General features: G+C 43.9%; 1 protein-coding gene across 6 annotated transcripts in view; it reads right to left on the bottom strand.

Moving 5' to 3' along the window:
* The window catches only part of arhgap12b (Rho GTPase activating protein 12b), a 66485-nt gene extending 45308 nt beyond the window's left edge, over positions 1 to 21177 (bottom strand). For 5 of the 6 annotated variants that reach the window (XM_004572280.3, XM_004572282.3, XM_004572283.3 and 2 more), the window contains exons 1-2: positions 20998 to 21177; positions 16240 to 16981 (exon numbers count right to left, since the gene is read on the bottom strand). In XM_004572280.3, the coding sequence (XP_004572337.2) occupies positions 16240 to 16914 (675 nt within the window). In that variant the 5' untranslated portion in view covers positions 16915 to 16981; positions 20998 to 21177. Of the gene's footprint in view, positions 1 to 7896; positions 7985 to 16239; positions 16982 to 20997 lie in introns of those variants that run through there. The other variant, XM_076887915.1, reaches the window with a different exon arrangement.
* Positions 21178 to 23358: the final 2181 nt, after the last annotated feature.

The raw sequence follows: 23358 nt of genomic DNA, 5'->3' as shown, positions 1-23358 counted from the left end.
AATATCTTTTAACAGATAAGCTTGTTCTCCTTTGTCCTCTGGTTGACCCACATAAAGGTCTTGGTTGGGTAATTGACTGTCACAGAGCTGCTTCTGTAGAAAGCAATTCAATTTCCACTGGGCGAGTTTGACCACATTATCGAGAATGCCGCCATTGTTTTTGTCAAGCCAGCAATGGCACGTAAAGGCAGCTCAGACCAGTGGGCCTTGAACAGAACGTGTACCGGGCAGCGCAGAAACTGGGGCAGTCGGTAACCCTGAGCCATGAGGTGGTCCCCTCCTGCTGAGTGGTGCTGACAGCAATCTGGAACGTGGCTGTCACTAGGTTGGATGGCATTTACGATCAGGGTCAGTGGGTTTGCTTCAAAGGAACAAAGGGGCATTGGAAATGGGACCAGATGAACCAATGGGATGGTTCAGAACGGAGAGGCGTTAACACTGCCTGTTAAGAACAAGAATGGATCAGTTGCCCAAAATGTAATCTTGATCCGTCAGCTATTTATTGGGGTTTTTACATGTATTTATAGTCACACTTGGACTGTAAACTATGACTGGTGCGTAGAACTGAAAATATTAACCTGTATATGCATTGGTCATTATCCAGACATCTGCTGGTTACATTGGAAGCCCCAGAACATTGGTCTTTGCCCCCATAACGGTATCATCTGATACCTTTGTAGACCTTTTAATCAAAAATAAATGTATTAAGGAGTCCTGACAGTAAAGGTTGTTTGCTCAGCATGATGGTTTGGATCAGTTTTAGCTGAATAAAAAATACCAACAATCTGCAACAAATGCTGTAGCCTTGGTTCCTTTTTGTTGTCCTCCATCCAAACTATGGGATGCATCAGGATTCTCACAATTCTAAAAGGTGAACTGAACATGTAATTAAACTAACATATTTAAAGCAAACTGGTGTTTCTGTGATTGGCTTTCCAACACCCTCATCCTTAAACAGTGTCTCATACACAGCATGCTTAACATATCTAAAGCGCTGCAACCTAGTAACCAGTGGAGTGGGTGCTATCTGCCCAGAATATGTCACCATGGTTGCAAACGCCCACTCATTTTAGATCAATAGATGCTCAAGAGCCTGGGGACTGGCTGGCAGATCAACAACAAACATTTTTACTGACCACCAGGAGGGGGTCCTGGCCCGGGCCACCGAGCACTCACATAAACCCCGACTCTAAGAAAGGCAGATTACTTGCCTGTCAGTTACCACTGAGGGTTTTTTAGTGACACCCCAAAAATAAGGAGAGTGAATTTGTAAATTAAGCGACAAAAAAAGACATGGAAGCAAACAGCAAGCACTCTCGCATCTACCTAGGCCATCAGTATGGCACACTTGGCATTTGGATAAGGTGGGGTTTTGTGATTTGCCACGCCACAGTGAGGGTCAAGATAAGCACATTGTTCAACAACATGTTGGTGTGGGATGAACAGGAGTTTGGAGGGAGGGGTTTAACCCAGGAATGTACCGTGCACAACCCCCTTAATCCAGATATGTAAGAAGATTGCATTCTAGTATGTGTATGTGTGTAGAGCAGTGTGCCTAGGCTGACCAGTAAAGCCCCTCTGTCTCACAGTTGCCAGTGCAGGAAGCTTAGCCATTGAAGCCTATAACACTTTTCAGACGATTATGGCACTCCAGCACGGTCCATCTCTAGGTTAATCCACTCAAAACAATGTTCCAGTAGTAGCACTTTTCAGAGAAAACAAAAACTACACTCAGGCTTTAGTGTGCCATATATGTTGAATTATACACAAGCTGATTCCCTGATGCACACAAACATGAGACTGTAATACAGAAAGTACACCAGAGGGAAGTGAATCACTGGACTCAGACAACTGACCTTTGTCATGGGGCTGCTTTCAGGATTTTATTTGTTTACTTAGTCAAGACTTAGTTTTTCCAATTTAATCTAGAAAATGAAAGATGAAACAAATTCAAAAATAAAATATTAGTCCTGATCTGTCTAGACACTTCCAGACCTTCAAAACACCTAAAAAGCTATCAGAGATAGACATAAAAAAAAAAAGAAGCAAAGAAGATAAATACAGCAAATATATCTAACCACCACCCTGTGCTAAAGTGCCAAGAACTGCCGCTCCTCTAAATGCCAGCATTAAACAACTTAATTACAGCCAAAACACAAAAGTGGTCCTGGCCAGTATGGATAATTTCTTACAATAAAATGATTGCACCTCAGGTAATTGATTTTAACGCATCTGCTTGAACTATGAGAATATTGCAGTTTAGGGGCTGCTTCGATTAACCGTGTGTTGTAGCAGGCAGCTGCTGATTTGGTTCATTTGAAGCGCTGAACTGGAAAACTGTGTTTAATGAGATCATTTAGCAAATAATATGGCCTCCTGTATGGTACAGAGCATCCAAGAAGTTTGTGATTCAGGTTTGGTGAGTGGAATTCTAGTGTTTAAGAGCCTGTTGTTCTGTACTGATCAGCAGGTATGCATCTCTGGGCATTACTAGCTCCATAAATGCTTATGCTGAGGTTAATGGGTGACACCCTGTGGCTAATGTTTATATCTTATGATCAGCATATGCCAAAAGGAACTGCTGGCTGATGGCCTTTCACTGTGGAAACAAGAAGAATTTAACCTCTATTAGTGGTTTCAGTCACATCCCACAGCCAGGGATCAGCAATACAGAAAGAGAAAAATAAATCATATCATGCCAAAATTTCAGATCAAAATTTAGATCAAATCATCTTTCTATCAAGCTTAAAAGTTTGAAAGTATTGGGAAAGAATCCCACAAAAACAAACAAAAAACCTTCTCTATACATCAAACAAGTTCGAGAAGTTTTGTACACAAAGAAGAACATTAACTGACATATTAACTCAGTTGTGGTACCCTTATGCTCCAAAAAAGGTAAATCAAATACATTTTTTTTAGAAAGCACATGAAGTGCAATACTGTCTCTGAGTGAATCTCATCTATGGATGTACAACCACAAACCTGATATATATGACACATATAGGGCCAAGTACTTTAAACAGATGCTTAAATCCAATATATTCAACTATGCTAACTGGCACCATGTCTTTTACAGTAAAGTTACCTGTTGCATTTGTGATATTACTGTGTCTCTTCATTTTCTGTTGTATGGTATGCTGCAAGAACAGTCGTTACGTTGTGTGTGCATTGGGTTGTGCAGGCCACCCAAAGCAGTGTCTACTTCTCTGTCTGTCCTTCTCTTTTGAGGCTTGGGTTGTTTCCTTTCCCTGTGTCAACCTAATTCTCAACTATTCTCATCGTCACTGGCCGTTAGGATGAGTTCTATCGACTGTATATTGACCGTGTCTCATGTATGCATCAATGAAAAGTTTATTTTATTTTATTTTTCCCCCATTTTATCGACCGGCCATAACCACAGCCAGTGTGAGAAACAACATTAAAGAAAAACAGCAGGAGAAGGGAAAGAAGAGATGTTTGATCAGATAACTAAATGTGTTGTTACGGAGAAACTGACATAAAGAGGTGCAGAAAAGTATTCCTGATTTCTTTGTTCTGTTTTTGTATATTTCTCACACTTAAACGTTTCCGGTCATCAAACTAATTTTAATGCTAGACAAAGATAAACCAACTAAATACAAAATGCAGTTTTTAAAATTTGTTTTTTTTAAGGGGGTAGGGGAAAAAAAGCAAGGCCCTGTGTGAAAAAGTAATCGCCCTCTAAATCTAATAACTGGTTGTATCACCCTTGGCACCAAAAACTGCAATCAAGCATTTGAGCAATGAGTGCTTCACATCACTCTGCTTTAGTCTACCCTTCTTTGCTGTATTGCTTTAACTGAGCCACACCAGAGGCTTTTCGAGCGTCCAGTATAAAGTCATGTCAAAGCATCTCAATCAGATTTAAGCCCAGACTTTGATTTGGCCGACCCCAGGAAGGTTCAGCACTGTTGCAAGTTTTTCTCCATTTGGGGATAATGGCTGTCAAACCCTTAGAAATGGCACTGTAACCTTTTCCAGACTGACAGATGGCATGACTTTGTTTCTCAGCTGTTTCTTTAGATGGTGGCATGATGTGCAGCGTTTCACGTCCTTTTAGCTTGCTACTTTGTCAGACAGTTCCTGTTTTAGTGATTTCTTGATTCAGCAGGTCTGATCGTAGCTAACAAAACAAACTGAGCTTTCGAAAAGGTGTGGTTAATCACAGATAATTTATGATTTAACAAGGTGTGTGTCTTTTCCTTTAACAATTAAAATCACCACTTTGAAAGATTAGTCAAATCTCGAGTAAATACAAACTAATCTTAGACTAATACTATTTTCTGATGCTGTGTATGTTTATAGTTTTTCACAACACTAGCTCTGAGCCCAGTGAGAAAGACTTTGCCTTTAATGCTCCTTCATAAAAGTATTTGCCACAAGCTGTTTTGCATCGTGTAGAGTTAATCTGAATTAATTTAAAGAAGTTTTTAAAAAAGTTTTAAAAGGGGTGTGCAAGGCAGGGGTAATGCACTATGTCACTGGTTCCAACAATCCCCAACACTTGGCTGTTTTGCTCCCATTCAGCTAATGCTTACCTGACCAAGGTCCATCACCAAGGTCATGCTTCAAACAGCAAAGGAGGGGAGCAGAAAATAAGGGAAAGAAGGTGATCATCATTCTAAAGGTTCCACAGACCCTTTTCTTTAATGTTGCAAAGCTTCTCAGATGAACTATGAACAGGATTTTGTCTCCACTCCTACACTTTAAACACGAGCCAGTCTAAACGTTTATGACGGAAACTCTAATCTCTCCCTGACAGAATAACCAACGAGCTGTCAATCAGTTATAAACAGGGGTGCACATAAGTGGTCCGGTGCGCATTCGCTGTCAAAATAAAACACGCGCACCAGATAAGAAGTTGCAACGTGCATTTGCGTACATATAAAGGCACTGTTTTTGGGATTTTCATGGCATATTCTGCACCACATCTCTGTGCGTTCATCATTTGTTTGAAGCCAGCTCACCTTCTGCAACCACTTTTCCAAGAATACGCGCTTCTTTTGCGGTTTGGACTCCTTCTGACATTTCTTTGGAGGTGGAGGAACACCTGATTAAAGGAGATTGCTTCTTGACATCTTTAAGAGTTCTAAACAAATGTCTGTCCTCCTCCAGAAAATCTTATGTACGCAAACGCGCGTTGCAACTTCTTATCTGGTGCGCGTCTTTTTATTTTGACAGTGAATGCGCACCGGACCACTTATGTGCACCCCTGTTTATAAAAAGAGCTGATCAGCCCAGCCAACAGCACTGCAGAGCCAGCAGAGCATAGAGGGAGCACTGAGACATCCGTTACTGCAGACATATCCATTTCATTAATGGACACCGGGAGTGCCTCTCTGCCAATCAAATGCAAGGGCACTGAAAGGCTCCTGGCCTTGGAAGGTTCTTCCATGTGTTAAAGAGAACTCTGATCACCATCCTAACGCCTATATTTTATCAGTAAGCTATTTCTGGTCAGCTTTGAGGGAACGTACAGACACACATACTGTATCCCCTTAAGGCAGGGTTTGGTTGGAGGATTCCCCACTGAGCTGAAAGCCCATCTGAGAGCAATTATAGGACTTGTGCTGAGGCTGTGTTAAAATTGGATTTGCTGTTTGGTTACAGAGCTGTAAAGCTGGCAGAAGGATCCGGACTGATCCACAGCGGTATAGTGTGTCCACTCCCTGTGTATCCCCTTTGTTTTTCCCTCTGTAGCATCTCTGTTCGGTGACAGCTGCTCGTGGAAAGTTCTGGGGACAAAAACACAGTTTCTGGAAAGTTGGTTCAGGGGTAAACGACTATCTGGGCCACGCATGCTCGACCGCGAGCCTAAAAATGACCTACACGAACAGAAAGGATTACACACCCACTGCAGAGCTGGTTCAACTAATGCCTATAACCTCAGTGCCAAAAAAATCAACACTGTAGCACTTCTTTGTGCTACTGAGTTTTATTTATTTTTTAAGTAGGTCAACTAGTGCTAGGCTTCATGCCCAATAATTTGACTAATAATATTCTAGCAGTCTGACAGAATGTGAAACATAAAGAAAATATAATTACACATATAATAGATTATTTTTGATCAGTTTGTAAGCTTCTGATGTATCTCTTTAAATGTGACAAACGGTGTTTTCATCCCAATGAAACACCAATAAAAGACATTTAGATTATTTCTTGCATACTTTGTCTCCACAAAATGATTCTGCTTTGTATTTTTAGGTACTCCTGCAGCACTTTGTAGTGCGTTAGGTCAAACAGCAACTGTACCAGCCCACAGCAACAACTCTACACCTTTCCATGCGCCTGTACACTCCACCAGATGATGTGACAGACCAATTCCATTCTCCTTTTAACAGTAAATGACCTCTGGCAAGACAGCCGCCAGCAGAACAATTTCGGCGTTGATCGATTCACTGCTCATACTTTGTCTCTTTGGCAGCTGCATTAAGTAATTAATGATAGCAGCAGCATATGACGAAGACAATACGTGCCCCTCGATGCCTCGAGACTCCTACGCTCTGATGCTTTCACCAGTCCTCCCACTCGCTGGCAACCAACTCCCAGCTGCAGGTCTCCTGAGGAAAACACTGAGAGCAGAGAGACACAGCAGATGGCTCTCAAATATTGTCTTTGATCTGCAGGAAATTGCTGCAGTGTTGCGCTAAATCGCTGAGAAATACAAGCTGTTACACTCAAAGACAGAGTGCAACAAGTCAAAGAGCAGCCAGAACCCAGGGAAGAGGGCGAGAGGGCCGCAAGAGTTTTATAACACACTGATTAGTCCAAACTCTGACTTTACATGCAACGCCATTACCTGCCAAGTTGTGCATTTTGGATAGAAAAGCTGTTAAAGAAACAGTTTTTGAATTGTAAACATTAGAAGCATGGTGACGTGATTTCAAAATTCAGTCTTTATGCAGGCGAAACTAGCGTGGGCGAAGAAAAACAAACAAAATGCCAAGAACAGTGGGATACTGATGGTGCTTCACTTCAGCGCTGCGCTGACTGTGATCCCTCAAGGTGCAAGTACAAACCTCAAACACAGATGCAAAACACTGCAAATTCTAGCACTCTATTAGTCTGTTACTTAACACTAATTAGCAGATAAATGTGCCTGTGCACTGCTCCGGCACGGTTTATTAATGTAGCCTGCTAACCTTGGGTGATAACAGATGCAGCAGTTTTGAGCACGCTGGTCACTTAACAGCATATGTTATTTATTTAGAGACTGAAATATTCAGTATACTTAACAATGGTTTTATTTAGGTCCTAGTTGATTTGTCCACTTTAAAACAAAAATAAAACCAATTAGGTAATTTAGCCTCCTTTTCTGCAACAAGCAAGTGTGTGCCGCCAGATACAGTTTTTATCATCAACACAGAAAGTGCAGTATTTGTGAGATTCTTAAGAATAGCTTGACCTGACCACTCATCCACACCAAGAGGCGGCTGGAGGGTGTAAAGGACTAGCAGCTGTTCAAAAGGCTCTGGACACAGCGAGAATCAGTTATGTAACTACGCACTGAGAGCCCAGTGCCCCGAGCATCATCACTTGTGTGCAAACAGACCTCTGTGGAAAACACAGCAGAGGGGGAGCTGGCAAAGTTACTTTCTAAATAAATCCTACACTAGAACACCCACACGTGCCCAGCACCATATCAAACACATAAGCGTACACACAGCAGTTGGTGCTGTCGGTCTGAGTGTTTCCAGGTGAAATGCCACAGGCAGAAGGGAATGAGGTTTCCACATTGATTACAAACAACAGTGAAGGGGAGGGAGAAAGCATGGACAGGGAACGATCCAGAGGGGGAGAGAAGACCAGAGGAAGGCAGCTTGAGAAAAATAATGTAGCCGAGTTATGAAAAGCAGCCCAGATAGGTGTTCTTCTTACCTTTTCTGGGTACATGCTGTCCCAGTGCATCAAGCTACAGCAGTGAGCCAGGCTCAGAGAGAGAGAGAGACACGTTGAGCAACAGGCGAGGGACTAGCTAAACAACAGAGAGCTGCGGAGCAAGGACGAGCAGAGCGAGATAGCCGGAGTGAGCAAATTAAACAGGTGATGTACCCCCGTCATCCACTACATGAATAGGCAGCACGCTGCCTCACAGGCTGACAGGCAGAGCAGCTTTAGGGATGCTGGATACGAAGAACTGCAACTAAAAAGGGAGACAGAAGAGAGGCCAAGGCTTCGGTCTCTCCTGTGTCAGCTCTGTTCTTCAGTGACATGCGGCTCACTTACATGTCAAGTTTACACTCATTACCTCATCTTGGAAGAACACAAGGTAATGAAGACAAGTAACAACCGATGGATTTTAAACACTAACCAACCTGTCACTCTCACTTGAAGGAGAAGTTGCCGTCTAACCAATGCAAAACCAATGTTAAATGATTATAAACTACATAACCTGCTTTTTCCCAATAACTGAGCAGTAACTGAGCAGATGTAGAATATTATGGTTTTCTAGGAAATCACTACAGGACAGCAACCCTATTAGCTTGTGACACAATAACATGTTCTCTTGCAGAGCACTTCTTTGTTACTGAAATGCCTAAGGTCACATGGAGTATGTATGCATTTCAGTAACAAAGAAGTTGTTACTTCTGGTTGTGCCCGGTTTTGTTTATGCCAACTGCAAATGAGGAAACAAGCATTGACAGAACTTCTGCAGGTTAATATAAAGGGATTTGTGCATACACTGCAGCCTTCACCTGTTCTACGCCATAACTGATAGATGGGCATCTGAGAGCAAACATGCAATGTAGTCAAAGAAGATATCAAATGATCTCCAACCTAGTACATGGTCTGTGTGTTGTCTGATTGTGCCCTCAATCTTTAGCTGGCTAATAGGAGTGATTATTGGAAGTACGAGCTCAACATCGGGGAAAAAAAGCCTCTAAGAGTATGCACTTCTTTTGTGGACCACCAAGTGAGTAGTTACCCTTAGGGTATCCCCAGAACTGTTTGGGCTGAAAACACCTGATGTCCTGACATGTCCGTGTCAGTTCTCAGTTATCCAGGTCTTGGGGGAAAAACAGGCATCTGGACTTTTTGTGGAGATATTTCAACTCTAATCCAACGGCTTCCTCCATTCGAAAGAAAAGGTGGAGAGGGCCAGGTATTTAACCCCTAGTGGGGGTTGTCTCTTGGCCTCTTAGACGAGAGGAGGAACCTCTTCACAGGTTCAGCTGCCTTCTTTTTTCAGGCTCTTAAGATTAACGTCTGAACCTGTTTTTAGGAGTGCATGTGCGAGCAGCTTACGCCCTCCAATGCCATCGTTCCTCTGTTCTGAAGTGAGCGGTTTCCGTCATATTCCTTCCTGTTTTCTGAACAAAATGACTGGGTGTGCATCATAAGTTAGTACGGATAATGTCTGCCTATGTAGCTATGTGCTAACCTTGAAAAAGCTGGGAACCTTATCTTGTGGTCAACAAACCACATCTTTATCGATATATATGGAGGTGTCAAAACTCGTCATTAAGGGTACTAGGTGAGGTCATCAAATGACGTCTTTATTGGGGAAGAAGAAGAATTAAACTGGTGTGACACTTTATGACAGATTGGTCTCTCTGGCTCCTTTCATGTGAACGCACACTGTGACTTGATATGAAATCTTCTTATATCAAAACATTAATAAAGGAAAAATGGAAAGCAAGCAATCCCCCATAACAGCAAGCCTTAATATCAGCTATTGTGGGTTTCTTAAAGCCTTGTTGCTTGGGGCTTGTGGATATAATCCTCATGCGCATGCGTCACAGAGGCATGCATCGGGATGGATGTGGAGGAAGAAATAAATAGAAACATCAGAAACATCAATAGAAAAATCTCATATCCCGATATAAGGCATTTATCGTCCCGACAACGATATATAATAACAAAAATTTTACATTTTCTGTAAATTCTGTTAATCTCGGGCAACTTGACTTGCGTGAAGTGTTTTCAGCTGGGCGTTGTGTACCTGGAGTCGAGTGTTACGTATTTATTACACGGCGTGCTGCGGGGGAAAGCCTGTTCTAAGCTTTTTCTTTTTTTTTTAAGCACCTGACAGCTCTTTTTAGCTTCTCATGCGTAAACACTCTGCATTCTATTTCACTTGATTCAGTTTATTTTGAAAAATCTCAACAGGCTCTTCAGCTTTATTGTGAAAGGTTTATGTGGAAAATAAACATGCGGACGGCGGAGCCACGCGGTGGTTTTACCGTCGTTGTTGCTAACGACAATGCATAAAAACAATCACTTGTCCGTCTGTAGTGTGGCTATATTAAATATAAGAGAAAGAGAGAACTTCAGGAAATTATACAGTGACCATCAAAACGATGAAAAAAATATTGCCGTAAACAGATGATTTTGCGACACCACGAAACAAACGATAACATAATATGAAACAGACGTTTTCACATCGTCATCCGATATATATCGTTATATCGAACAGCCCTAGTCACCGGTTGGAAAGTGGACCAAGAGGAGCCATTCACTAAACTCCAGAGACAGGTGTGCAGACTGACTTAGCAGAGGGAGCAGCAGAGAGACAGAGCGAGGCAGAAAAGTAGAAGAGAAACCTCAATGCCCAGACAGAAGAGAGAAAAAGAAGAACTAGGAAGAATGCATGCAGCCAGATGCACGCACTCGCAGAGACAGACGCTCACATGAGCACAGCAGATGCACTGTTTGCTCAAGTTTATTATTAGATTACCAAAAGGTCTAGTGCTGCACTTCTGAGGGAAAAGCAAGCCTTCATTGATTTTACTCGCTTGTTGCCTCACCGTGAGTGAGTGTGCGTTTGTAGGCACTGATGCAGGAATGTCAAGCACGCGCTGGAAAACAAGCAGGGGCCTCCTTTTCAGCCGGACCGGTAGCAAGTCTCGGCACAGGAGATGGTTACAGCACTGCTTGCGCTCATATCTAGTGGAATTTACTGTCTTTGTTTAATAAGAGTGTATGCTTTCTTCAAAAGCTTTCAGCTTATTTGGAAATTGGCTGTAAAGAGTCCCTGCACATAATTTTAGGCTGCACGCACAAAGGGCCCATTTAGCAAAACATGCAATTAGCAGGTTATTGTGGTGCTGTGTGTTTAAGAGCAGGTTGTTTCTGTACAGTAAACTCAAGAGCTTCCCAGGACACTCAAGTGGGACAGAAAGGCTTTCTCACTATCCACCTCACTGTCCTTTCTAAGAACAATACACACATTCTGCTTCACGTGGGAGAAAACGCACGTCACTGAACTTTAATGAGCCGATTCAGCACAACCAAAATAACAGCGGTAAATTCATCAAACCTTTCAGCGAGCGACTGCAGTTTCAAAGTGCATTTAGGAGTCTCAAGCAACCGCACGTAGCGGTATATTTCATTACACTGCTAAACCCTTGATGTACATTCCCAAACTTTGCTCTGTTGCGCAAGTCAGCAAACATACAATGCAGGAGGACGGGGCCAACGTGTGCACGTGCTTCCCTCTGCGTTTCATACACAGGAAGAAGGAAACAGCAATGAGCAGGCCATCGACATCCCAGCATATGCTCACACATTCACAACACCCGCTTTTAATGCTCTCCTCCATCTTTAATGGTGACCTTGTAGTGTCGCTATTCTGGATCACTCAGCTCACCGTGGCAGCTGCTTAGAGGTTCACAGCTCACGTGCTACAACTAATCTCCTCATTAACCAAAAATATGACAATGTACCTGTCTGGGATGCCTTTGCCATCCCATAACCGGGTACGAGCAGCAAAGTCAGGGTCCAGGGCCTCCAAGCCTTCCCCCCGTCTATCTCTCCTCCTCCAGGCACGACTAGCAAGCAAAAAGACCACAAAGCAGGCTGAAGGCAGGCAAACGCTGGCCTCAAAACAGCAGCATACTTTCATTTTTAACCCCTCTAAGAATCCATCTGGATGCATACAAGCTTGTTATGTCACTGTGGCTACACAGCAGCCCTTCAATTAGATTTCTCTGAGAGGAGAAAAAAAATAAAAACAACAACACAATACTAGAAGACAGCTTATTTAATGGGAGTGACTGATCCATCTTGTAATCTCAGGGAATTACCAGTTTCATCACAGACACAGAGAGTGCAGCCTGTGAGGATTTACTTAACAGCCAAATGTGTTGGAATTATGAAAGAAAGGGAGGGTCCAGCAGTGTTTAGACACTGATTGTGTCAAATGGTATAAATCCTGGCGTGAGGGTGGGGGCTTTAAGGCCTTTCTACCTGTGAGTGCCTGCAGGGCAGCTGGCCGACTCCATGGCATAAAAACACAGACCCAAACACTTCCAGGGCCACCACATCTGTGTGACACATCCACTGAGAGAGAAAACAACCATCCGACCTCTCCAAAAATCCCACAGAGTGGCATTCATCTGCTCATTAAGTCACAGTGCTTTGGAACAAAGAAAACTGCTTCCAGTCAAAAAAGAAGAGAAGCTGAGTAAAAAGCACTCCTGAGGAACCTGACTCAAAATAACTTTCTTTGTGGGGATACACACACTGTGTGGTCAGACAAACAGACAAAACAACAGATAAAAGCAGAGTAAGCGTAGAGAAAACCAAGATGTTTATGTGGAAAAAAGGGCTTTAAATCACATGTTTGCTAAATTCAAAAAAGAAAACACACAACAGATCCTACTGCGAGGTCCCCGAGAAGTGAGGAAAAGAGGCTTATTTTGCCCGTCCAATAAGAACGTAGTAGCTGTGCTGTCTAGACGAGAGAGGAGGGGGAGGGTTGGTTAATAAAAGGGAGTTGGTTTGGATGGGGCTGTGTGACCACCGGCCCAAGCAACCTCCAGTGGTGCAGAGGAGGCGTGGAGTGAACCATCAGTCTCTGCCAGAGCCGGCGAGATAAGCAAATTACACGAGGAAAGCATGAAGAGACACGGAGGCGTTAATCGCCACCCGCACATCAAATCAAATCAATTAAGAGGGGGCCAGCTGGCACTTGAATCCTCCCATCCAGTCTCCATTCATTCAAAGGCTCCTGAGTCGATGTGCTCAGGAGAGGAAATGTGTTTGTGGATGGGTACCGTTACTGCAGCTTTAGCCTCTTCTAATAACCTGATTTGTGGACAAGGTTTGTCCTCCTTGGGTGGCTTTAAGTTGTAAGTGGGTTAAAATTAGTCTTATTAGATGATACTGCCACTCCAGACAGCCTGACAGCAAGTGTATTAGTGCCTGGCAGTCTGCATTTTCACTGCACTGGCATGCTGGGACACTGGACATGCTCGTTGCCATAGAGATACATCATGACATCATGGTTTTGCACCTTCAGTGAGGATCTGAGATGACTGTGACGTTTACTGCAGCTTCAACAGTGTTTGCTACCTCACGTTTAGACCAGCTTCAGCAGCTTAACAGAGAAGCTCCTGTATGTCAATGAGCTACTCAGCCTTCAGTGTTGATAAGATAAGATAACCTTTATTAGTCCCACACGTGGGAAATTTGTTGATGGGCTATATGCTAATATATCGGCCACTGTTTTCCCCTTTCAGAACATGAAACAATCAGATTTCCCTAAAATTTGTTATGTTATGGGGAAGAGAGAGATGAGGAACATTGAAAGTGCTGCGAGGTTACGCAAATAAAAGTTATCATCTTGTTAAAATGGAGTGTTCACAAGCTTGGATTCTAGTATTTATGTGGATGCTAATTTGAAATGCACCACCTACCTAATCTGTTCCAGATTAAGCACACTCTTCATGGCACTTGGCAGCTGACACCTCCCAGCAGGATACTATGCACTGCCACACCACAAAAACTTAAGGTAGTCACACCAGATCGCAATATGCAGAGCGGGGCTGATCCAGCACGTGATTCATGCTGGACCAGCTCCGCTCTGCAACCCAGTGGACACAAAAGCTCTAATGCCTACATGCCATGTTGCACACCACAGCACTGCCATATCTATGCCACAAAGGTCAGAGGTGTCATAGTGGTGCGATGGTGGCCCACCTTGGGTCAATCAGATAATTTTATGTATGTTTTAGCAAGTCTCAATCACAATACAGTGGAACCCCGACTTACGAATACCCCATTTAACAAAAAATTCAACTTACGAAGGCACTTAACGGCAATATTTCTGCCCGTGTTACGTCAAAATGCCCGCTTAACAAAATCTGCTGGCTCTGATTGGCTGAGCCCAGAATGCCTACAATGCCCACAATTGGCTTTTGTACTTGCGCTTCGCTGTTCCACTTGAATGACGTATTAGTGTTGCAGTTAGCAATTAGCCTATAGCCTATCGTTCACTCAAAAGGCGCAATGGGTGCTTCGACTTACGAAAATTTTCGACTAATGAAAGACCCTCAGGAACGAATTAATTTCGTAAGTCGGGGTTTCACTGTATTAAGTAAACACAAAGGATACAATTAACTATTTTTTTTCAAATCGCATAAAAGTGAGTTTTACCACTCTGGCACTAACAAGTGTCTAAAACCAACTTCTAAAATACAATATTGCCTCAGCAGGAACCTCCCTCTGCCTCTCTCTCTTCAGGGGGCAGTTTGCTTGTACCCGTGCAATGGCAGGAAGCAGTGGAAGGAGAGGAGCTGAAAGAATTGGGCTTTCTGCAGGGTCATTCACTTGCCTGGCAACAGGCCAAACAGGACAAGCTAACACAACAAGGTACAAAGAGAGAGGGAGTGGGTTCCACCTGCCCCGGCGACTACAGACACCGCAGAGCTTGACGGGGAGCTCTGGCTAAATCCTGTCTGCTGTCTGTTACTTATGCGCCCCGCCAGCTCTACTGCAGCCTGACAAAAACCACCCCAAAGAGCTGCCCATGCAAATGTAAATGCCTGAGAGTGAAATGTGTTTATTTTGGCCAAGCATATAATTAACTCCAAAAGTTTAGTGAAGACAGGCAGTAACACAGAAAGCAACCCTTTTCTTTCTTCTTTTTTTTGTTTTGGGGGGGGGGGGGTTATGTCAATAGCGACCCACCAACCCGTTGGCCATCCAACAGTACATCGGTGGCTCTGAAGCCATAAACTGTGTTGGTGTGCTGCCATTCTCACTTTCCTTCACATGGCGCATCACACATGGCATTCGCACTCACACATGTTCTCGCTCACACAACGGTCCCCGCAGCGGGGCGATCAGGGGCTACAGACTGATCCACGGCAGATATGACCTAGTTTCTATTCAGGCCCGTCTCTTTGTTCACTCAACAGTGGAGGAGGCTGCTGCAGCCCGTGGAACAAAGAACACAAGCAGCACTTGGAACCTTGGAACCAGCTGACCCTGCCTGGATACGGCTGGCCCAAAAATGGCTCGTGAAGGCAGAGCCACATGGCCTCCCACTGTCTTCAAATCTCCTCCTTTTTCCTACTTTGATCTACCAGCGCTCCAGACAAGGGAGGATAAGCCCCAGTTCCTGCAGTCTCCCACAGTCCCCCTGTCTGAGAGTGATGAGACATATCTCGTGGCCTGAGTTATCAGTCTGTGGGACGGGAAAGAAAGGAGAGGGAGGAAATAAATTTTATGATTTCAAAGTGTGTGTGTGTGTGTTGGGGGGGAGGTCAGGAAGTCTAGATCTCTGCAGATACCAAAACCTTTGCAGAGATAATCTGTCTCAAAGCATTAGCCTAGCTATAATGATACCTTTACACACCTTCCTGTGGTACAGCAACATAAAAGTGTTTGAAAAGCTAAAGTGACAACAAAGCTGCACAGCCTTATATTCAATCTACCTGAAGACTCAGTTATAGAAGCCTGCATTTAACAAGCAAAACCATTTAGTCGTTAATGGCCCAACTACAACGCAACCCCTTCACCCCACTCCGTCTGTACAAACCAGACAAATTCTGCTTCAAAGGCAACAGCAGATTTTAATAAGCACGTGCAACTGTTGATGCGTTTACTCAGAACTGGCAAATGATGCACAGCTGATGAACGATTGCAGCTAAGCAAGATGATGAATGAAGAAGCTGGAACTTCTCTCTACGCAATGACAGAATGTGACTGGGACGAGGGCAGCTATTTGCAGATGGCCCAGAGGAAATGTGAGCAAAGAGTGTGAAATAAACCAGGGAGAGAGGAAGACGTGAACAGAAAAGGGAAAAAAAAAACATAGCTGAGAGAACAAAGAAACAGAAAATGAATGGCGATCATAAGAGTGAGTCACTTTTGCTGGGAGGGGAGCAGTTACAGAACCAAAGGTGTCACCCTGTGTGGTATTTGGTGCACCTGCAAAGCAATGCACAAATGCGCAAAGCAAGGCTTACTAATAGAAATTAAGCAGCAGCTTACCTGCATGTGTTCTGTTGAGCTGCTGCTCAGCTCGTCTCCAGACTCCGAGTCGTTGCGGAGCTTGTTTAGCCCCTCTCCAGGCAACTCGCTCAGAGGGGACGTCTTGCTGCCATCCGGGCTTTTGTGGTTGTTCCCCGATTTTGGTGTTGGTGAATCAGCCCGCGTCCGTGGCAATGTGGAATTGTTGGGGTGGTGGTGGTTGTTGTTATTGTGGAGAAGTACCAACTCAGCCACCAGCTTGCAGTGGTGGGGACTCCCCACGTTCTGGTTAGCATCCTTGGGCAGTGCAGGCGGAGTGACGCGATCAGAAGATGGAGAGGGGGTGGAAGAAGGCGACGGGCGTCCGAAGCTGGACATTTCTGGCTGAGGTCTGTTGAGGTTCTCATTGGAGGCCCGGCAGATGTCCAAAACGGCGGGCTTGGCCCTCAAGGTGGGTTTCTGGGGGGGCATGAGCGCCCTGCGCACTTCCCTGACGTACTGTGCTGGCACATAAAATGCCTTTGCGCCTTCGTCCTTTCTCACCTGCCACCAGTCCTCGTTGGTCTTCTTCACCAGCATATAGCACTCTCCCTGCCGGATAGCCACCATCTTGTCTTTGGCCTTGTACTCGTAGTCATATTCCACCTCAATGTAGACCTGTCCCGGAGCGATGGGCAGCCCCTCTCTGTCAGCCATGTCTGTGGGAACAAGTGCTTGCCTCAGCTGATCAGCAATCTGGGCCTGCAGGGTTCCTCATATCTCACTGAGGAAGACAAGACAGAGGAGAACCATAAGTTGTTAATTTTTATTTTTTTAAAGACTACAAAACTTTGAGCAAAGTTGAACACACACATCCAGTAAACAACACAAACCCTCTGCTATTTATATGGCCTGGGTATCCACACCCCACTTTATTACTCACCTTATAACCACAACCACAAAGCGCTACTGCTGAAACACGCTCACATTATGACACAATGTTCCCCCAGTCAGACGTGCTCGGATGGTGAGTCAACCACAAGCAGGCAGTCAACACTGACTGGCCCTGATAACGGATACGACCACTAAGGATATCCAGCCTGGTAATCCGATCGTCCTCTGCTGAGCTAAAGGTGATGGCAACATGACCCCACACACTAATCTTAATGACTATAACGACACTGTGGAGGCCACGTTCTTTCAGTGGCTGCACTTAAAAATAAAGTCGGCATCATTTTATTAGCTTCTTGTCATGCACTGTATAAAACCACTACCAGCCCGTGGTAGCCTTTGTGTAGCTCTCAGGCACACAAGCAAGGCTGCACTTCAGTAAATGTGCTTCATGGATGTAGCTCCCCCGTCTAAAAAGTAAAGCCCAAGTGCAAGTGTCTTCAACATGGAGTGTTTTTAATGGCCATTAACATGCAGTTTCTCAGGGTGTAAAGAGAAGTCCAATTGGGAGGAAGTCTATGGGAAAATCCACTTCCTTCTTCCTTGATCTATGGCCTCAATAAAACCTTTCCTCACGAGTTCATAGTTTCAGTCGATAATGTGAAATATTACGAAATAGATTGTTACGTTTACTGTGTAAATTTTGGTCCCAATTAGTCTCCAGAAAGACAACAAATAATGTATAAAATAATTTTAGCTCAATTTCACATATAAATAATAATAATAATAATAATGGATTGGATTTATATAGCGCTTTTCAAGGCACCCAAAGCGCTTTACAATACCACTATTCATTCACTCTCACATTCATACACTGGTGGAGGCAGCTACAGTTGTAGCCACAGTTGCCCTGGGGCAGACTGACAGAAGCGAGGCTGCCATATCGCGCCATCGGCCCCTCTGGCCAACACCAGTAGGCAAGTAGGGTGAAGTGTCTTGCCCAAGGACACAACGACCAGGACAGAGAGCCCAGGGATCGAACCGGCGACCTTCCGGTTACAGATGCGATTCCCAACCCCCTGAGCCAAGGTCGCCCACAAAAGAGCCATTCGTTTAGAAAACAGAAGCTATACAGCTTGAGATGTGCAATTTCAACATCCCTAAGTTCTTCCAAACTCATCGAGAGTGTCATTACATGGATATTACAATTTACAGATCACACTGGATCTAGAAAGTCATAAAACCTTCATTTAGAGAGTTGTAAGGAAAATAACAGTTTTCTGTTTTTCATGATCCAAACCATTGTTTAGATTTTAAAAAATAATAATTTAAATCGACGTGCATTTTTAATCCGATGTGTTGTAATGCTGGCATCATCGCACCAGGAATATCTCAGTATTTTATTTAAAAACTGTATCCTCTTGCAGGCTGGTTCTGGACCACATGACTGGAATCCCTGATATAAAGTCTATGAGTCCTGCTCTGCAGCTTTGGCATCATTACTCATTAATGCAGCTACAAGACACTGTGTGAAACCTCTTAAAAGCTTGAGGCGATCTCTTTGCTATATCATGTACACTCAGTGTGTGAGTCAGAAGACAGCTGGGCCCCACGCCATTCCTGTGCAGTTTGTTTTGGGATGAGACCTGTCATTGAGCCATCAGATAGTATCCTTTCATCAGTTAACCTAATATCTCCTCATATTGAATTCTTCTTCTTCTTCTCCTGCCCCTGAAATACCAGCCGCCACAGACTGAAGTCTAGGCGGCAAAAGCAGCTGCTATTAGTGAGGCGTGAGAACATGCCGCCAAATCTACAAAGGGCCCCATCCTTACGTAAAGAAATAGACAGCTACACCCAGAATAGATTTACAGTGGTAAGAGCCGTCTGGGCCAGAGTGGGAACCCATGAAAGATGTCCATAATGAGCTTTAATAGTGTCTGTTTCATCTGTTTCAACACTATGAAGTGTTACAGTTGCATCAAGCCACAGCTTTCTGGGTGTGTGTCTCTGAAAGCAGCCCGGTCCAGGCTTGTCCCAGCACAACCTCCAACTGTAATGTCAAATTACACATGCATCAGCCTTTATGAATGACCGTCTCTTCAGGAACATGCAAGGGCAAGAATGCACCACTCAGACACAATCTACAGTTGACACCATGAGCAAAGCTGCCAAAGATGTAGTCACGTGCCTGTTAGGGCTTCCACGTGATAACACCATTATCACCATAGTTTGCATGGCAGTCACTGTCCTGACTTCATCACAGGAAGCTAACACAGAGAGCAGTGAGTTTAAGCTCTTCGGTCCCTGATCGCGTACGTAGTAGTATGCAAGGTTGTAACAGATAACTACTAGCATGTGAAGCTGAGGCACCTATCTGAAAGGCTCCCAAATATACCCAAGGAAAACCATTTCCCACACTGACCACAAATGACCACAAAACCAAACGATTAAATCTGCTCTAATGGGAGCATAAACCGAGAGAAACTGGCTGGAGATCAAGCATGACATCACTAGCCTCGGAAGGGGCCCCCAGCTCCACTAGTCACTACTGTTAATTATTAAAAGCAACTTCCCAGCAAGAATGCAGCTGAAATATGGAGCTCCTCGTCTCTCCTTTCAACTGCTGTGGTTCTGGCAGAGGACTCGAGAGTAAATCTTGTTGGAAATAAATCCCCAGCACTGCACAGCAGGGTGTCACAGCACTGTGCAGCTTTACAGGAGCGCACTGGCCAACTTGTTGCTCAGCAGACTCTTACAAAAAAAAAAAAAAAGGGATGTTGTGCAAATACTGCCTGTCCCTGTCGATATGGACCTTGATAACCATAAACTTACTGTGTTTCTTTTGTGGAGTTTTAAAAGAGGAGCCAGGTGGTTCGAAATCCTCAACCAGTGACAACAATCCGGTGACAGAAATAGGTCTCTGGAAAAACATTTTTAAAGATTCTTAACGAACATGTTTATGACTTGCACTGCTGCACACCGTTAACATGTTAAATCAGTGTCTCTCAGCTGGGTGGGTGTAGATGGAAGAATATTAAGTAAGGAGATCACGACCAGAGCGTTTACCTGCATACATCTGCAGACAAGCCACTGTAGCAGCAGAAACACCCTGAGACCTGCACTGCCTTTGTCCCTATGCTTCACCCAAAGCAGATGTGTGGATGAGCAGCATCCACTCCAACATGTGCTCCTGCTGCTGCTGCATTGCAATCCCATCTATGCGGGTTATTTGCTGCATATGATGAGCATCAATGGGAAATAAACGCTGCTTCTCCCTGACACAGCACTGGAAAAGCCCCCTCTAAAGGCAAGCAGTCTATAAATTGTAGGGGGGGGGACTCAGAGCATGCCTGAGGGGGCAGGCGATGGTGAGGGGCGGTATAGGTGGGGGGTAGGGTCCCTTCCACACACACACACACACACACACACACACACACACACACACACACTGCAGTAACGCAACACAAAGGAGTTTAATCCATGTGAATTCATGACAAAGGGTCTCCGAATCGACATCACCAAGGATTCCCAGGAGCGAGGGGAGAGGAGGGCATGCCTGCCAAAGAAAGCCCCCTCCTCCTATTTATGTCGCCTCCCGGACCGGGACAAATAACCAAAAACACCGAGAGGAAATTAGCCCATCAACACGGAGTGATGCTATCACGTGGAACCTTTAATTACCCTCTCAGTAGAATATCAACAACGTTTCTTTAGTTTATTTTCCCACTAGCAGACATTTTCGGGGTATTTTCGAGAAGCTTCATGCGTGGACAAAAGCACTGCAGGTTCACTCGAGTACGAACCACCGCGCGCTCTGCCACAGCGTGCCATAGCAACAAAGTAATTCCGACAGAAGCCAATAGCCTCGCGCTGACCATCGCGCCCCGCCAGGATAAAATCACTCACCTCGAGAAAAAAGAAACTCCCGCTTCGTCTCTCCGTGCTTCGTACCGACCGCAGAGGTACTCCGAGGGAACTTTTTTCTAACCTATTTCAGTCTCGCCTGCTCCGACTGAGTCCGCAGAAGACCTCAAGTCCTTCAGCCAGCTTGTTCGCAATCCGCCGCCTCTCCACAGGCTGTCAAGTTCCGAGCGGAAACAGCGCACATCCGGTCATAATTGCCAAAATAAATCTGCCTCCGTCAAATTCTCGCTATTGGAGATAATCACGATAACGCTATCACCATAAGAGCCATATTTATATAATCATAACAAAAATAATAATATTATTAGTAACAGACAACCTTGCCTTTGCACTTTTCTATTTCTTGGAAAATGAATTACGCTTGATGCAGTCACACAGCTGTGGGGCACTGACAGACTCTGTACCCACAAATGTACAAAACAATGGAAAAGAGTTTTATTTAAAAAATATCAAATGTGCATTAATTACACATTTTGGAGGTTATTTAAAAAAACAAAAAACACGGTTATCAAATCAGCAACAGATAATTATATTTCTTGGTTATTTTATTGTTTTATTCGTCTTATGCTACGGGAACTTTACAGGGAACTTTTGTTTTGAAGTTAATTTGCATCGTAAAGAACACATTTTATTATATCTATATTTTTGCTCACTAAAATTTATATCACAATACTCCGCAATACTAATTTGTCCAAGCATAACAATCTCCTCGCTGAACGGAGTTGTAGTCCTTGGACTGTGCTACTATATTATCATATTATACACATTTCATCTCAGAGGAAATCCTCACACATAAACACACATTTGTTTTGTTTTTTTAGGAAGAAAATTTTACTGTGTAAAAAAAACAAATCCTTGAAGGCTTGGGGAGTTAATTAACTTGCGTTTATAATCCTACATGATGTGATAAAGTAATCAGCAAAATTTTCAGTTGAATAGTTTTTAGATTTTTGATGGACCTTTAGTTTCATGAACAAACAAACTTGTTTCCGGTTTGAGTTCGCGTACTTTATTGCACCCTGTGGCAGTTGGGGCATTTAACACAGCAGTCGTCTGTCACTCCCACTCCGCCCGTCTGTCAACGCTGATAGACGGGTTTCAGAGCCTCGAGGTCTCCCTGGCCTCTCCCGGCCGAACACCCTGGGGGTCTTTGACTTTGATCTGGTAAACTTGGAATAGTTGTAAATTTCCTCAAGGTAAAGGTCATGACAGTAAGATGAAATTATTTCCCTTCAGAACCAGGCTTTTAATTCTCACAGTCTTTAAATCGTGTAACATCACCAAACATACATACTGAGCTGAAATTTCTTTTGGTGATCAAAGAAGAGTGTTTTACCATCCAAGCAGGAACATGAATGATTTAGTGCCAGGAAGCAGGGAGGCTTCAGTGGAGTCACTCACCCAGACTTAGCCTCTGGCAAAAACACTACAACCATAGTATCTTAGAAAAATGTATGAATGTGTCATAAACAACTCTGTGTTAAAACACAACATGTTGTTGTAAAGAGGAAATGACAGTTCCGAGCACTGATTTCAGTACACATCAGTCTTGTTTAGAGAGAAAATGTTAATTCAGACTTTTATCACTGAGGGCAACATTGCACTTTTCCATGCGTATTGCTGTTCCTTTCGCTTTTGCTGTTTCTTTGGAATTTTGGAATGCCAACTCAACTTGGATTTCCTACTCAGAGAGTCAGAGCAGCCCCGCCAACCACAAGTTAGCAATCCAAGATGGCGGCCTTCAATATAAACAGTAGAAAACGAATCCCGTTTTTTCTCACTTTCCTGACTTTAAAGCTGGAACAGGCTAACTCGGGAGTGTCTGGAAAACAGCATAGGAATGCTTTCAGTGGCTTGCCTTGGTTGAGTTAGGACACCATCCTGTGGTACAAGTTGGTATGACGCAAAAGAACAGCCAGGACCTTTTTCAGCTCCCGTTGATGTTGTCTCAGTCTTGTCAAAGTTTAGATCTCACTCAGATGTTAAACTGTTCAATGGTGCCTGAGTTGTGTCTCCCCCGCTAAACTGAAAGTAAAAAAAAAACTTCCCAAAATACAGGAAACCAAGTGTCTGATGCTCAGAATTTTCTGAGGCAGGATTCCCCACCTAATGTGTTAGGTAGGGAATTTGTTTTTCTTGTATTTATTTTCCTACTCGTCGTCTGGCTGCTCTTTTTAAGGATTGCCACAGTGGATCATTTGCCTTCATGTCACCCTATCCCGAGCATCCTTCTCTGTCAAACCTGTGTTTGGCCCATGACATCCATCAATCTTTTCTGTGGTCTTCTTTTCCTCCTGTTTGGTTGTTTATTTTCATACCCTCTCATATTTTCTACATTAATCA

Source organism: Maylandia zebra, linkage group LG9 (genome assembly GCF_041146795.1).
Source record: "Maylandia zebra isolate NMK-2024a linkage group LG9, Mzebra_GT3a, whole genome shotgun sequence".
Classification (NCBI taxonomy): Eukaryota; Metazoa; Chordata; class Actinopteri; order Cichliformes; family Cichlidae; genus Maylandia; species Maylandia zebra.
The sequence above is the reverse complement of the archived record's forward strand: the minus strand, read 5'-3'. Positions and strand labels throughout refer to the sequence as shown.